Here is a 17725-nt window from a genome sequence, read left to right as displayed (position 1 = left end):
GGAAGGTCATGGGCCATTAAGCCAAAGCATATGGTCTCCTTGACTCTTTGGCCCTTCCTGCATACCTTCAGGTGCTTCTGTACATGCTCATTCTTCTCTGCCTCAGTGGTACGTTCCTCCTCACTGCGATCCTTGGCTGTGGCATCAGCCCGGAGGTCAGCACTGGCCTCTGCCCCATTCTCATCATGTTCATCCTGCTCATTCTCTGCAGGCTCTGCTACATGAGGTGTACTCATGGCAGTCTTCAGCTCAGCACTTCTCCAAGTCCTCTTGTATCATCTGGGCCTGCCAGTAACAGAGGAAGAGAAGGACTGGTGGTCAGGCTAGACTAACTTGTAGCATCTTCCACATGCCTAGAACGGCCCAGCAGGAGGCAGGCATCAGGCAAGACAAGTCATTTCATCTTCCTGATCCTATTTTCTCAGCTGTAAAATAGGAGCAATTGTACCAACTCCCCAGTAGTACTGGGGAATTCTGAAAAGTATTGAGAAGGCCTTAAGCTCCTTCTCCCATGATGCCAACTGTCAGGGGAGGACTGAAGTGGGGGTTGCCCAAACCTAAGGAATCTGAAGAGCTGGAATCTATACATATGGAACCCTTTCTCACAATGCTCTGCTCTGGGAACTGTGTATTACCTTCTGCTGCCACTCCACAGCCTCACTCTCCTTCTTCTGTTGGGCCATCTCCAGTTGAGAGATCCGAGCTATCAGCTCTGCCATTTCCAAGGCCTGTGAATAAATTGGAAGCATGTGAGAGCTGGGCTTTCTGGATCTCATGTCCCAGCTCCCCTGAGGAACCAGTAGGGAACCTGCCACTCCATTTACTTGCTGCTTGGAGGCTGTTTTTATCAGACCACTGCACTCCAGCTCCATCTTCCCCACCTTTAAGGTCCTAGCACAATCCTCACTTCCCCTAGGAAACCTTGTGGACCACTTCTGTCCTCAGATCAACTATAGCACCATATTTCTTCCAAACCGCTTCCTTATATGCCGTAACTCCCCACCTAAACTGTGGGGTCTCCTAAAGATAAACAATATGCCATCTCTGTCCTTTACACATCTCTCTCTCTCAGTATTATCCTATATGTAATTGGGGCCTCAGTAAAGCTTTGGTGATCCTTGGATCACTGCCTGAAGCAACAGACCCTTCCCTACTACCCTACAATGCTCAGAGATCCACTAAGGCTATCTCTAGGACACGTAGAGAAAAGCCACTGAAGTGTCACAAGATCTGAACAAGAAAAAAAAGCTTATACATGACCTCATATCTTGGGCGAAGCTTCCCTCGAGAGTTAAACCTTAGTTCCCTCCACCCCTACCTCAAATAGTATAGGGGAAGAACAAATACCAAGGGATTGGGGCTAGTGGTTCTTTAGCTTTTGAGTCACAGAGCCCTTGCATATTGTGATGAAAGTATGGCTGCCCACACTCCTTCCTGCAAAAAGTGCACAGACACAGTTTTACATGTGATTTTAGGGAGCAAACCCTCCAAAGGGAGGCAGATATGGGCTTTAATACTTACCAAGCCACAACTGTGTATGCTTTGTCAAGGCTCTTAAACTCCCTGAGCCACATTTTCCTCAACTGAGAATATTATTGTCCACATCACATCATAGGATTATTGGGAGATGGAAATAAGAAAGTAAGTAGGTCCAAGATGGTATAGTGGGAGAAACAGAGCAAAATACTTCTCCACGAAAAACACTAGACAAAAGAAAGAAACTGCTCCAGAATACCAGCTCCAGGGTTATATCGGCTGGACAAGGTCTGCTATGTCCACAGTGACTGTGCACTTGGTGAAACCGAGAGTCTGCTTTCAGAAACAAGTGAGTGAGGTGGCTGGGGAGATAGCAGTCACACCATGGTGGGGAGAAAACTGGGATAGGCTTTTGGAGGCGAGTTAATTTAAAAACCCTAAAAGCGGCTGCAGATACAGCAGCAAGAGCGATGCATCAAGCATGGTGGGGAGTGCTTTCCATGCCCCAGGCACCCGCCTCAGTATCTGGCGTGGATGAGAGCCGTTCACACTCCCACAGCTAATTGCCCTGGAGCTGGGAAGGCAGAGGTCCGAGGAAATGGGTACCATGCCCCATACAGCCATCTTTTCAGTGGGCTGGGAATGACCCTGCACAGCACCACAGTGCAGAGCTATCATTGAGGACTCCGCTGGCCTGTAACATTGTGCAGTCTTCCCTCTGCAGAGGCCAGTGGAGTGCATGGCCTGGAGGCAAGTCCCACACGTAAGTCCCAAGGGCCCTACACCAATCCCAGGGACCTTTGGGCCTGCAGCAGAGAGAGACTGTGGGGGGTCTGAGCTGAAGGGCTGGACCCCTGCAATAGCTTTAAGTTTCCAGGAACAGCTGGGAGAGCTGAGTTTTAAGCCACCTTCCCTCCCAAAGTTCCCACGTGGAGGTCAGGCTTCACCAACTGCACATGGAAATTTGGTGCACGGATTGGACCCCCACTTGCTGCATAGGCGAAGTTGGGGAGAACTGGCTTGAGGGGAATAGGTGGATCGGGAGTGCCATCTGCAGGTAAGGTACAGAAAGTGCATTCCACAAAGCTGTAGCTCTGACAAATTTAGATAATTGTTCAAATAAGCCCGAATACCCGAAAAGAACCCTATCAAGACAAATAAATGCCAAGAGGCCAAAAACAACAGAAAATTTTGAAACAGAAGAAGAAACCAGAAGATAAGGATAACCCAAATCTAAACATCCAAATCAAAAAATCACAGGAGACACAGTACTTGGAGCAATTAATCAAAGAAGTATTCACAAACAATGAGATCATTGCATAGGATATAAAGGACATGAAAAAGACCCTAGAAGAGCATAAAGAAGAATTTGCAAGAGTAAATAAAAAAAACAGATGATGTTACGGAAATAAAAGAAACTGTTGATCAAATGAAAAAGATTCTGGATACACACAGTACTAGATTAGAATAAGCTGAGGAAAGAATAAGCAAACTTGAAGAGTCCAGGCTGGAAAGTGAAAGTACTAAAGAAAGAATAGAGAAAAAAATCAAAAAATTTGAAATGGTTCTCAGGGATATGATGGACAACATTAAGTGCACAAATATAAAAATCATCTGTGTTCCAGAAGAGGAAGAGAAGAGTAAAGGGTTCAGAGAATATTCAAAGATATGGTTCAGGAAAACCTCCCAGACCTTCTAAATAACATAAATACGCAAGTCATACATGCCCAATGAACTCCAAACAGAATAAATCCAAATAAACCCACTACAAGACATATTCTGATCAGATTGTCAAACACTGAAGAGAAGGAACAAGTTCTGAAAGCAGCAAGAGAAAAGCAATTTACCACTTACAAAGGAAACAGCATCAGACTAAGTAGTCACTTCTCAGCAGCCACCATGGAAGCGAGAAGGCAGGGGCATGACATATTTAAAATTCTGAGAGAGAAAAACTGCCAACCAAGAATTCTTTATCCAACAAAGCTCTCCTTCAAATGTGAGGGAGAGCATACAATCTTCACAGACAAGCAAATGCTGAGAGAATTTGCTAATAAGAGACCTGCCCTACTTGAGATACTAAAAGGAGCCCTACTGACAGAGCAATAAAGTAGAGAGAGATATGGAGAAAGGTTCAGTACTAAAGAGAATTAGTAAGGGTACACTAAAGGAAATAAAGAGAGAGGGAAAAAGTATATCTGACAAACAAAAACCAAAGGATAGGATGGCTGAGTCAAGAAATGCCTTCACAGTGATAACATTGAATGTGAATGGATTAAACTCCCCAATTAAAAGATATAGATTGGCAGAATGGATTAAAAAATATAAACAATGAATATGTTGCATACAAGAGATTCATCTTAGATACAGTGACACAAAGAAATTGAAAGTGAAGGGATGGAAAAAAATATTTCATGCAAGCTACAGCCAAAAGAAAACAGGAGCAGCAATATTAATGTCAGATAAAATAGACTTTAATTGCAAGGATGCTACAAGAGACAACGAAGGTCACTATATCCTAATAAAAGGGACAATTTAACAAGAAGAAACAACAATCATAAATGTCTATGCACCCAATCCAGGTGTCCCAAAATACATGAGACAAACATTGGCAAAACTGAAGGAAGCGATAGATGTTTCCAAAATAATTGTGGGAGATATCAATACATCACTCTCTCCTATAGACAGATCCACCAGAGAGAGGACCAATAAGGAAACTGAAAACTTAAACAATCACATAAATGAATTTGAATTAAAAGACATATATAGAACATTACATCCCAAATCACCAGCATACACATTCTTCTCTAGTGCTCACGGAACTTTCTCTAGAACAGATCATATGGTGGGACATAAAACAAGCCTCAATAAATATAAAAGGACTGAAATTATTCAAAGCACATTCTCTGATCACAATGAAATACAATTAGAAGTCAATAACCATCAAGAGACTTACAAAAGTCACAAATATCTGGAGATTAAACAACACACACCTAAACAATCAGTGGGTTAAAGAAGAAATAGCAAGACAAAATGCTCAACATATGGAGATGAATGAAAATGAGAACACAACATACCAAAACCTATGGGATGCAGCAAAAGCGGTACTGAGAGGGAAATTTATAGCACTAAATGCATGTATTAAAAAGGAAGAAAGAGCCAAAATCAAAGAAGTAATGGAACTGAAAACACTAAAAAATGAAGAGCAAACTAATCCTAAGGCAAGTAGAAAAAAAATAACACGGATTAAAGCTGAAATAAATGACACAGAGAACAAAAAAACAATAGAGAGAATAAATAACACCAAAAGTTGGTTCTTTGAGAAGATCAACAAGATGGACAAGCCCCTAGCTAGACTGACAAAATCAAAAAGAGAGAAGACCCATATAAACAAAATAATAAGGGAGGTGATATTACTATGGATGCTGAAGAAATTTAAAAAATTATAAGAGGATACTATGAACAACTGTATGCCAACAAACTAGATAATATAGAGGAAATGGATGATTTCCTGGAAACACATGAACAACCTAGACTGACCAGAGAGAGAACAGAAGACCTCAACCAACCAATCACAAGCAAAGAGATCCAATCAGTCATCAAAAAGCTTCCTGCAAATAAATGCCCAGGGCCAAATGACTTCACAGGGGAATTCTATCAAACTTTCCAAAAAGAACTGACACCAATCTTACTTATACTCTTTCAAAGCATTGAAGAAAATGGGACACTACCTAACTCATTTAATGAAGCTAACATCACTTTAATACCAAAACCAGGCAAAGATGCTACAAAAAAGGAAAACTACCGGCCAATCTCCCTAATGAATATAGATGCAAAAATCCTCAACAAAATACTTGCAAATCGAATCCAAAGACACATTAAAAAAATCATACACCATGACCAAGTGGGGTTCATTCCAGGCATGCAAGGATGGTTCAACATAAGAAAATCAAGTAATGTAATACAATAACAAATCAAAAGGGAAAAATCAAATGATCACCTCAATAGATGCTGAAAAATCATGCAACAAAATCCAGCATCCTTTTTTGATAAAAACACTTCAAAAGGTAAGAATTGAAGGAAACTTCCTCAACATGATAAAGAGCATATATGAAAAACCCACAGCCAGCATAGTACTCAATGGTGAGAGACTGAAAGCCTTCCCTCTAAGATCAGGAACAAGACAAGGATGCCCGCTGTCACCACTGTTATTCAACATTGTGCTGGAAGTGCTAGCCAGGGCAATCCGGCAAGATAAAGAAATAAAAGGCAAGACAAAGAAATTGGAAAGGAAGAAGTAAAACTGTCATTGTTTGCAGATGATATGATCTTATATCTAGAAAACCCTGAGAAATCGACGATACAGCTACTAGAGCTAATAAACAAATTTAGCAAAGTAGCGGGATACAAGATTAATGCACATAAGTCAATAATGTTTCTATATGCTAGAAATGAACAAACTGAAGAGACACTCAAGAAAAAGATACCATTTTCAATAGCAACTAAAAAAAAATCAAGTACCTGGGAATAAACTTAACCAAGGATGTAAAAGACCTATATATAGAAAACTACATAACTTTACTAAAAGAAATAAAAGGGGACCTAAAAAGATGGAAAAATACTATTTGTTCATGGATAGGAAGGCTAAATGTAAAGATGTCAATTCTACCCAAACTCATCTACAGATTGAATGCAATTCCTATCAAAATTCCAACAACCTCCTTCACAGACTTGGAAAAGCTAGCTATCAAATTTATTTGGAAAGGGAAGATGCCTCAAATTGCTAAAGACACTCCAAAAAGAAAAACAAAATGGGAGTTACACTTCCTGACTTTGTAGCTTATTATAAAGCCAAGTAGACAAAACAGCATGGTACTGACACAAAGATAAGACATATTGATCAATGGAATCGAATTGAGAATTCAGAGATAGACCCTCAGATCTATGGCCGACTGATCTTTGATAAGGCCCCCAAAGTCACTGAACTGAGCCATAATGGTCTTTTCAACAAATGGGGCTGGGAAAGTTGGATATCCATATCCAAAAGAATGAAAGAGGACCCCTACCTCACACCCTACACAAAAATTAACTCAAAATGGACCAAAGATCTCAATATAAAAGAAAGTACCATAAAACTCCTAGAAGATAATGTAGGAAAACATCTTCAAGACCTTGTATTAGGCGGCCACTTCCTAGACGTTACACCCAAAGCACAAGCAACAAAAGAAAAAATAGATAAATGGGAACTCCTCAAGCTTAGAAGTTTCTGCACCTCAAAGGAATTTCTCAAAAAGGTAAAGAGGCAGCCAACTCAATGGGAAAAAATTTTTGGAAACCATGTATCGGACAAAAGACTGTTATCTTGCATATACAAAGAAATCCTACAACTCAATGACAATAGTACAGACAGCCCAATTATAAAATGGGCAAAAGATATGAAAAGACAGTTCTCTGAAGAGGAAATACAAATAGCCAAGAAACACATGAAAAAATGTTCAGCTTCACTAGCTATTAGAGAGATGTAAATTAAGACCACAATGAGATATCATCTCACACCAATTAGAATGGCTGCCATTAAACAAACAGGAAACTACAAATGCTGGAGAGGATGTGGAGAAATTGGAGCTCTTATTCATTGCTGGTGGGACTGTATAATGGTACAGCCACTCTGAAAGACAGTCTGGCAGATCCTTAGAAAAGTAGATACAGAGTTACCCTTCGATCCAGCAATTGCACTTCTTGATATATAACTGGAAGATCTGAAAGCAGTGACACATACAGATATCTGCACACCAATGTTCATAGCAACAATATTCACAATTGCCAAGAGATGGAAACAACCCAAATGTCCTTCAACAGACGAGGGGATAAATAAAATGTGGTATAAACACAGATGGAATACTATGCAGCAGTAAGAAGGAACAATGTCATGAAACATATGATAACATGGATGAACCTTGAAGACATAATGCTGAGCGAAATAAGCCAGACACAAAAAGAGAAATATTATATGCTACCACTAACGTGAACACTGTGAAAAATGTAAAATAAATGGTTTATATTGTAGAATGTAGGGGACCTAGCAAAAGACAGCAAATAGTGAAGGGGGAATGATAATCGAATAAGAACAGATAAATTATGGAGGGTAAACTTAATGTTCTGGGAATGCTCAGGAACGACTATGGTTTGTGAATTTCTGGGGGGTATGGTAGGAACAAGTTTGCAGAAATGTAGTTATTTTAGGTTATTTGTTTTTCTTATTCTTTTGTTGGATTATGGTCTATTTCCTTGGCGTAGGGTAGGAACATGTTTGAAGCAATGTAGTTATTTTAGATTCTTGTTTTTTCTTATCCCTTTGTTTTAGTTTTGTTTGAAATGTTTTTTATTGTTTTTTTTTAATTTTTTGATAAAGTTAAAAAAATGAATAAGTGTGAAGAGAAAGTTAATGAACAATGGGGGGAGGAGGTGAATAGAATGTTTTAGATGTTCTTTTTTATTGTAATTTTTATTTAATTTTTTGGAGTAATGAAAATGTGAAAAGATTGATTGTGGTGATCAAGGCACAACTATGAACAACTGATTACATGTTTTGAAAAAAAAAGCTCAAAGGTTCGAAAAAAAATGAAAGTAAGTAAAAGATAAAAGTTGCTAGCATAGCTCTTAACATACAGTAAGTACTCAATTAATTATGAATTCCTTTATTCTATCCTCCCTCCATTTCTTTTGCTATGTCATCAGCTTAGGATCTCCAAGGGCTAAGGAAATAGGATATAACAAAGGGTTAGGGAGGACTGTTTGCAAAGGTTTCTGGGTCACACCAGTGACTTCTCAGCTTGCATCTGAATGAGCTACCTGGCTAAGGCCTGCCGACTGTGATACCCTGGTAGAAAGAGCCAGTCCTACAGGCAGAGGTAGCTATAAATAGGCAGGCAGACAGGGGGAAAAACTCAGGCCCCAAATTCCCAACCCATTCTGTAGCCTTACCAGTTGTTCCTGGGTCTTCTTTTGATCCTGAGAGGCCTGCAGGAGGGCCTCTTTGGCCTCTTCAGCTTCTCGGCATTCCTTGGCCAACTTTTCAGCCTCGCTCTGTGCACGCTTCCACTCCTGCTCAAGTTCGAGGGCCCTGCAGGTCTGTTCTTCCAATTCTGGGCAGAGGAGGGGAAAAGGGGTTGAAGAGCACAGGCATGAAGGGACATGTAACTTCTTTTGTTCCACCCCAGGGCACAGCTGGCAGAAAGCTCTAAGCACTCTTTCTTTTGCCTCATCTTTCCTCTGTTCTGTGGTCAGACCTGGACTATATGGCCTGAATCTGCAGCTAAGGCAGAGGCATATCCAGATCACAGGGCTAGGCTCTGGGGAAACCCATTCTTTACCTTGCTGAGCCTTCTTAGTCTGTTCCTCGATCTGCTTCAACCTCTCCATCGGTTCTTCCTTCTCTCATTCAATCTTTTCCTTATCCTTTTCTGCCATCTCACGCTTCTTCTTCTCATTTTCCAGCAGAGCACTAGGAAAGGAGAAGAAAGGGATGAAATAGGACACGAGGGCTGAAACAAAGCCTTGGGATTTGAAGGCTCACTGGCCCTGGACCCTCAGCTCCCACTCTTCCAACACACACAGGGCTTGTGAGCTTACACCATTCTCCCTTACCTCCACATCCTTGTCCTCACTGGTCATACAGCCCCACACTGGCCAGTAGGCTCAGGGCACTGTCAGTTTGCTCCAGAGTCAAGAAAACCAAACTGGAATCCCAGCTCTGCCACTAACCCACTGGGTTGTCTTAGCTATATTGTAATTTTGTTCTTGTCCTTAGTTTCCCTATCTGTAAAATGGTCTCATAAGTCCAGTCCTGTCTACCTTGTACAGTTATAGAGAGACAAGTTTTGACTTTGTGCTTGGATACTGTGCTCCAAGTCTGGTGATGCCCATGGCTGGGATATCACTCCTTAAGCCAAATTCTGCCTGTTCCCTGAAGCACAGCACTAAACTCCTTCTTCCCCAAATCTGTTTCAAATCTGGGATATTTCTTACCTTACCACCTCTTCCAGGAGGCCTTAGTGTACCCCTTGGCTAGAAATCTTTTCTCCCTCTTAGCCCTCAAAATACCTGGCCTACTCCTCACCCCATCCCTCTTCCATGTTATTTTTCTCCATAGCACTTCTCACCATCTCACATACTATATAATTTACTTATTTAGTATGTCTGTCTCCTCTCACTAGAATGCCAACTCCTTGGGAACTGTGATTTTTGTCTGTTTTGTTCACTGCTCAATAAATTTTATTGAGTGAATAAATGAGACAACATTTGTGGTTTTGAATCGTTATATATGTACTATTTTTTCTCTTTCTCTTCTACTAGAATGCAAGGTTCTAGAGGGCAGGGTTCCTACCAGATTCAGCTTTGTAAACTGCTCCCCAACTATGTAATTTTTTTCTGAATAAAAGTCAACCTTGGTGTGTAACCTCTTGTATAGGGAGTCATTTTCATGCCTATTAGATTAGAAGACTCCTGAAGTTCCAAACTCTTTCTGACGAAGTACCTACTAGAGCATTGCTCCTCAAACCTTGATGGGCATAGGAATCACCTGGGATATTCAGATGCAGGTTCTGGAGGGAGGTGGGGCAAGCTGGCAGCATAAAGAGGTGTGGAATTTATTACTCCTTGAGAGCAACTAGCAAATAGCCAGGAACAACTAGTAAATAGTCTGGAACAACTGTTGGGGGACATCCATGACTGGATACACATCATACAACAGCCTAGAATGGGTGAAATGGCTGAGATCACAGCATAGAACTGTAAATAACTATCCATACAGTGGAGCTGGTGCCCCTCACTGACCAGCACAGCAGGCTGAGTTGGAAAACATCACCATGGGAAAAAGAAGCAGGCTACCTGGAGTGAGGGAAAGTACCTCAATGAAGCTCCAGTTGTGGTTTTAATTTAAAAATTTGGATACAGAACACATGGTACAAGCACAGATAAACCCTGTGCAAGCAGGAAAGGAACCCTGAGGTAGCTCCTGGCAGAGAGGAGGCAGGGCTGATGGAAAAAATAATTAAAATAAAAACAGAAGCTTTGAAGATGGCTGAGCTCAGAATATGGGAAAATGGCTGTGCCCAAAGAAAAGAGGCACAGAGAACTGGGTACCAACACCGATCGACTGGCAAAACCGGGGGCATGGGAACTTGCTCTGAAAAGGGGCTTTCTCTTTTTTCCTTTTCTTCTCATTCTAAGTAGCTCATTAGAGAAAGCCTCAGGCATTTTCAATTGTCAGCCTTGATCCAGGCAAGGGTGGAGTTAAGAGAGTTAGAGAGACAAAGGAGAAATTCAATGTAGGGGATAGCTCCCTAAAGGGTGTATCTTCCCCAAGAAAGTAAGGTGGAGCACAGCTCAAGTAGCTACCCTCTCTCAGAGAATTCAGACCCCAGGGCCTGGGGTTGAGGGGGACGAGAAACAACTTAAGTTTGGCTTCTGACACTCTTCAGCCCCTGGCCAGGACAGGATCACCCGAGAATTAAAGGGACTGCACCTCTTTAAAGCAGTGGGGAGCTGTGGGCTGACAAGTGCCACCTGCTGGACAGGATAGGAAAAACACAGTCTAGAGACCTCACAGGAAAGTCTAACAACCAGCTGAGTCTCACTCTCAGAGAAACGTGATACAGATTACACCCTCCTGAGAACAGGGCCCCTTGGTCTGGGAAAATCTGACTGGGGTAATCAAGGAAACTAGATGCCTTTGATCTTGGGGCTTGCCCTTATGAAGTTTGTTACTGCAGAGGAGAGGCTATGCCCACTTAAAATTGTATCAAAGAGTCACTCCAGAGAACCTCCTTTGTTGCTCAGATGTGGTCTCTCTCTCTAAGCCAATTTTGCAGGTAAACTCACTACCCTCCCCGCTACGTGGGACATGACTTCCAGGAGTGTAAATCTCCCTGGCATCATGGGACATGACTCCCAGGAATGAGCTTGGTCCTGGCATAGTGGGACTGAGAAAGCCTTCTTGACAAAAAGGGGAAAGCAAAATGAAACAAAATAAATCTCAGTGGCTGAGAGATGCCAAATGGACTCAAAAGATCATTCTGGAAGTTATTCTTATGCATTATATAGATATCCCTTTTTAGTTTTTAGTGTATTATAATAGCTAGAAGGAAATACCTGAAGCTGTTGAACTGCAATTCAATGCCCTGGATTCTTGAAGATGATTGTATAACTATAAGCTTACACTGTGTGACCATGTGAATATGAAAACTTTGTGGCTACCACTCCCTTTATCCACTGTATGGGTAGATGAACAGAAAAATGAGGACAAAAGGTAAATGAATAATAGGGAGGGATGGGGAGTATGGGATATTTTGGGTGTTCGTTTTTACTTTAACTTTTGTTCTTATTCTTTTTCGCATGTGGTAATGAAAATGTTCAAAAATTGATTGTGGTGATGAATGCACAAGTATTTAATGGTACTGTGAACAACTGATTGTACACTGTGGATGACTGTATGGTATATGAATATATCTCAAAAAAATTGAATTTAAAAAAAAAGATGCAGGTCCTGATTCAGTAGGTCTGGGGTATGACCTCAGATCCTGCCTTTCTAAAAACTTCCCAGGTTAAGCAGGCTTAGCCTCTCCTTTGAAGTAGCTGATGCTACTGGACCTCAGATTATACTTTAAGTAGCAAGGGGCTACAATGCAATGACATAGAAGCTTCTTAGGAGGTATTCTGTTAGCTCTGTCCAATTCTGCTTGCAAAACCTGGGTTTTCCAGGTTTAAATGTGCATGGAGCCCTCTGTTACCTCAACCCAGAGCCCACGCAACATAGAAAGGGATGAGGTCCACAGACAATGGGGAACTAAGAAATGGCCCTCCCTCCTATGAGCCTCTGGAAGCCTAGGTTCCTGATGTCTGCTTCCCATGAAGAGGGATGCCTTAAGAATTCATGGGCTTGGGTGGGGTGGGGCATCCCTGAGCAGCTCTCTTCCTCCTAGTCTTAGGATGACTTCATGTCCTGCCTTAGCAGGCTTGGATCCTTTGAGAAGCTTCTTTGCCCCAGCCATGGGCCCCACTCCAGCTCCTCAGCACCCACCACTCCATCTGCTTCTGGTGCTTTTCCTCCCGGGCTTGTGCCTTCATCTGCTGCACCTCAATGGTGTCAGGCTTGCAGCGGTGCATGTATAGCTCATGGTTCCCCATGCACAGGGCCAAGATCTGTTTGTTAATCCTCAGCCAGGGTGCATAGAAGACGAAGTCCTTGTAGGAAACCAGAAATCAAAAAGAGTTTGGAGGGATGGGTGAAGGTTGACTTTCTGCCTTCTGAAAAGGTAAGTCCACAAACACTGGAAAGCTTACTAGCCAAATGACCTAGGTTTGAATCCCTTGTGTTACAGATGAGAAGACTAAAGATCAGAGAGGTGAAGTGATTTGCCCCAGGTCAAAAGGCAGGTTAGTGGTAGACCAGGACTTAAACCCAGCTTTTTGACTCTGAAACCAGTGCTCTTTCCACCAAACCACAATTTCTTTCATCCTTTGCTTACGAAAAGCATCCTAAAATATTCCCAATCCAGTTGAAGTACCACAACTTTCTCTAATAAAAGATCCTGCAGACTTTCAGGGGCCTTACGCAGAGACCCAATAAGCCCTGCATAACACTCCTGATGGGTGAAGTGTAGGTGACTGGACTGTCTCTATGGTGTCCTAGACCGAGCCCCTTAAATCCGTTTTGGAACAAGTCAGGTCAAAAAAACATACATAAATCTCCTGAACATTGGTTGCACTGACTATTGTTGTTTTTAATAAGCCTTTGATTTCAGCTGGCTTTTTTACTTACCTTTTTCTGATGAAAAGTTGAGCACAGCAGCAATAAAAAGAAACACAAGAAAATCCAGTGAGTTTGCATTTGTTACTACAAATACCACTGGACCAAGGTCACAAAGCCCACAAGCTTCTGGTTTAACTACCACCCCTCTTTGCCACTGAACCCAAATTACTACTGTGTACATAGCTTGGGGTACAGTAGAAGGAACACAGGCTCTAGAAGCCAAATGACCTAGGTTTGAATTCCAGCTCTACCATTTACAGCTTTGTGATCTTGGGCAAATCATTCTACCTCTTTTAGCCGCAGTTTCATCAGATATAAAATGGATATGCTACTACTTACCTGACAGTTGGGGGTTTAAGGAAATAACTTGTATAAAGGGCCTAGCAGGGGAAGTTCAGAAAACTCAGATCTGGAGAAGAGTAGATGAGCCCTCATGTCAAGGGTCAGGCTCAGCATGGCCTTGCTGGACATAAGTTATACCACAGTAGTAGACTCTCATCTAAAGTTTTCTATCTCACCCTCAATCACTAGCTTTGCTGTCTTATGAGTCACAGGCAACTGAGTGGATGAGAAGTGTGGCAAGTGTGTTAGAGTAATGACTGGACCCAAAGCACTTTTCTGTTCTCGGGTTGCTCTGAGAAGAAATCTGAAAGGGCAACAGTGAAAATATAGCAAAAAAGCAAGCTTGGAGGATCATCTTTGGACTGCTCCTGGCTCTGTGCTTTCTCCATGATTAGAGATAAATCATATGTATTTATTCTGGGACTCAAAGGCTTGGAAAGGTGAGATACACTCTCTGTTTCTACCCCATAGCCTCAGGGCAGCAGTAGGCAGTGTCTAAGAGGCAGCACTTAAAAATGCCTTTGGTCCTCCCTTGTCTATTCTTCTCCGGAGATACAAGTGGCAAGAAATACAGGGTTCCTCCTGGTCATTTCTTGGCACAGACACCCCCATGCATCCCCAATATCCTTTTGTGCCTCCTGTTCCCATCCACAAAGAATGCCGGAAAAAAAAAGAAGAAAAATACAACCAGATGATTGTTCTGAGCATTATCTAGGCCTTGGCAAGTATCTGTCTTGGCCAGAGGAAGGGGTCACTTACCGGGGCTTTTTTGTCGATGGGCTTAATGACAAATTTCTTGTCATTGAAAGAGATGTTTCTGATTTCACTCCAGGGGAAACCTATCTTGGGAGTCAATCTGTAGAAATGGAGACCAAGAACATCATGACAAGGGCAAGACAAGAAGGATATAGAAGATTGGTGCCTCACCCTCCCTCCCTCCAATGTCTCCCTCAATTGAGGGGGTAGGCAAATTGCCAGCTTAGCCAATGCCATTACATACCACCAAGTCAGCTGCCAGTACTGAAGGTGCACCTCTCAATACCACAACCAACAAATCATCCTTTGCCCCAATCCCTGAGGTCTGTCTTATATTTTTGGCTGAGACATAGACCTTATAATATCCGATTAAGAGAAGCCCTAGCTCTATTTAACTGTAACTCTTCCACCAAAGGTTATAAAAGTCAGGGGAAATAAATAACAAACTCCAAGATTCAGGAGTTACATGTAACAAACTAATCTATTGATCTCCATCCTCACCAAGGGCAGACCAAGAAAAAAATAATAAGCAAGTAAAATAAGGCTGCAGCCAGAGGTATCATAGGCCAAAATGCACTTAATCATCACCTCAGACTTGGGATTACTTAAAAATCCTGACAAGGTAGGTTCTAGACCAGCACTGTCCAATAGAAATATAGAGAGCCACATACATAATTTTAAATTTCTAGTAGCCTCACTAAAATAAGTTTTAAAAAAGGTAGAATTAAACTAAAACAGTTTATTTAAATCCATTTCATCCAAAATACCATCATTTCAACATGTAATCAACATTTTAGAAAATATTAGTGAGATATTTTACATTCTGCTTTTCACACTAAGTCTCCAAAATCTGGTACAAATATTACACTTATAAAACATCTCAATTCAGATTTGCCACATTTCAGGTGCTCAATAGACACATATGGCTAGTGGCTACCATATTGGACAGGGCTAGTCTAGTCAATGTAGTGCAATCACCTGGGCTGGATTGATCTAGGTAGAAAAAGAACTGAGGTGGATCTCAGGAGGTGTAGAGGTGAGGATAAGCCCTAGGTGTCAGAGTGGCCCAAATAAACTAAGAGAAGTTTGAGGTATACCTATCATTCTGCTCATAGATGTTGAGACCCAGGGCATCTACCCCAAGCCACAGCTCTGAGCCTTTCTTGTTCTTGATGCTGAAGTAGTTTACACCATACATCTTCAAGTCCTTGGCAATCTTCAGATACTCCAGAACAGTATCCTCCCTAAAGGACACAGAGTAGAAGGTCACAGAGGGGAAACTGGGAATCAGACTCAGGGAGAAAGAAAGTCTGTCTGATATGCACTTCTGATAAGGACATTGCCATCGGGGGTGGCTAAGGGGTAGGAAAGAGGATGGAAAGTGATTAGATGATGGGGAACAGAGCATAACATGACTTTTGCTAAGCAAAACCAGCTGACAGGAGCCTAAGGTCTGAGGCTCCGTAGAGGAATGAGGGTATGCTGACATGTTAGCTGCCACAGAAGCAATTTTTTTCCTCTTGTTCATTGCAATAGCCTCTTACACAGGCACGGTCTTTCTTTGCAGAACACAGATAGGGTGGTGAAGATAAATGATAAGATATATTCTGTAACTAGATGACAGCCAAAAAATGGTTTGCCATGTTTATAGCGCTTCTTTCCCCATTTCTTACTTTGGAAGGAGCCCCTGGTGCCCAGCAGCTCCAGGGACCCTGAGGTCCTCTCCATTTCTTTATGGTCAAAATTTTATGGCTACCAGTTGCTGCCATTCATACACAAAAAAGGCCTTATAATGGTCCTGATTTGCTTTCCAATCTTTACTTTTTCTTATTAACTGCAAAAGTACTAGTATCATTCTTGTCCTCCTCTAACATTCTCCAGTGTCCCTAGTCATCTGCATCTTCTCCCTAGAACCACTTTCATTCTCCTTACAAGGACAGTGGGGCCTGCATCTGCTAGGGTGGGCTTACCTGAGCATACCCCGGTGCTCCTCGTGCCACACCTGGATGCGCTTCTCCCACTGGTCCTTGCTGAGTTTGTGTTGCTCCAGGACCCTGGAAAGACAAAGGGTAGTGAGCAGTTTAAAACACAAAGCCCGTGAGTGTGTGCACAATGGGGCGAAGCCCACTTAGCTCTCTAAGGGGTTGACGCAAAGAGGATACGGAGTCAGCCCTCTGAAATCACACTGGAAGCAGACTGAATTTATAGTATGAAGGTGTTAACTTAGACATAAAAAACTGCCTGCAAGGTAGGAGAGATACCGGAATGGGTAACCAAAAAAGACAATGAGAGCACCTTCCTTTGACCTTTAACCAGAAAATCCAGTAATATACTATGGTCTTCAAAGCAAAGCAGTAATGTATCAGGGGTCTGTGCTGACTTGGAGGTCCAAGAGTAGGAATCAGTCTCATAGAGCCATGCACATTCTTTTCTAGATCTTGGGACAAATAGTTGTTGTTTGTGAGAATATTGCTCAGGGATGGGAGGACAGCCTGTGACTACATATCATAAAATTGAGCCCAAATGGTTTTGGGAGAAGCCAACAGGCCCAACCTCCCAGATCTACTAGATTATAATAAGGTTTGCTTTAAACAGCCCATCTCAAACATTACAGCAATGACTCAGGTAGAGTTTCAGGGCATAACCACTATCCCTAATACCTTTAGATGAGCTGTGCATATGCCACAGCCCAATGGGACTGGGGTTCCCAAAATGAGGCAGAACTTTTCCTTCCAATCCAAAAGCGTAGGGAAATGACCTCTGTATACAGTGGGGATAAAAGCCAGGGTTAAAAATCAATCAGGTCTGGCCCTGCTGTAGGAGATTGGCAAGTAAGGCTGTGCCAGTTTAGATATATTATGTCCCCCAGAAAAAGCCATGTTCTTAAATGCAATCTTGTGGGGGCAGATATATTAGTCTTGGTTAGGTTGTTTCTATGGGGATGTGACCCACCCAACTGTAGGTGGTAACTCTGATTGAATTATTTCCATGGAGGTGTGGCCCTACACATTCAGCATGGGTCTTAATTAAATCACTGGAGTCCTATAAGACAGACTTCTGGAGAGACACTTGCTGACTTGCTGATGCTGACACTTAGAGATGCTTGGAGATGCGGACAGAAGAATGTTTGGAGATGTTAAGCTAAGAGATGAAACCCAGAGTTTGTCCTGGGATATGCTAAGACAGGACTCCAGGGTGATTAGAGAGAAATGCCCCAAGAGAAAGAACCAAGAATGCACAGGAGCTGAGAGAGAAGCTGAAACACAACCTGGGATCAGAAGATGCCAGCCACATGCCTTTCCAGCTAACAGAGGTTTCCGGATGCCATTGGCCATACTTCAG

At 42.2% G+C, this 17725-nt stretch overlaps 1 protein-coding gene across 1 annotated transcript in view; it reads right to left on the bottom strand.

Moving 5' to 3' along the window:
* MSN (moesin) overlaps positions 1–17725 on the bottom strand; it is a 42403-nt gene that overhangs the window by 3126 nt on the left and 21552 nt on the right. Inside the window, 9 exon segments of the mRNA XM_037823758.1 lie at positions 66–255; positions 257–285; positions 636–728; positions 8458–8618; positions 8847–8977; positions 12554–12717; positions 14387–14483; positions 15481–15627; positions 16354–16437. Of these exon segments, the coding sequence (XP_037679686.1) occupies positions 66–255; positions 257–285; positions 636–728; positions 8458–8618; positions 8847–8977; positions 12554–12717; positions 14387–14483; positions 15481–15627; positions 16354–16437 (1096 nt within the window).

The sequence above is a fragment of the Choloepus didactylus genome, assembly GCF_015220235.1.
Source record: "Choloepus didactylus isolate mChoDid1 chromosome 24 unlocalized genomic scaffold, mChoDid1.pri SUPER_24_unloc1, whole genome shotgun sequence".
Taxonomy (NCBI): Eukaryota; Metazoa; Chordata; class Mammalia; order Pilosa; family Megalonychidae; genus Choloepus; species Choloepus didactylus.
This window is presented reverse-complemented; position numbering and strand designations above follow the sequence as displayed.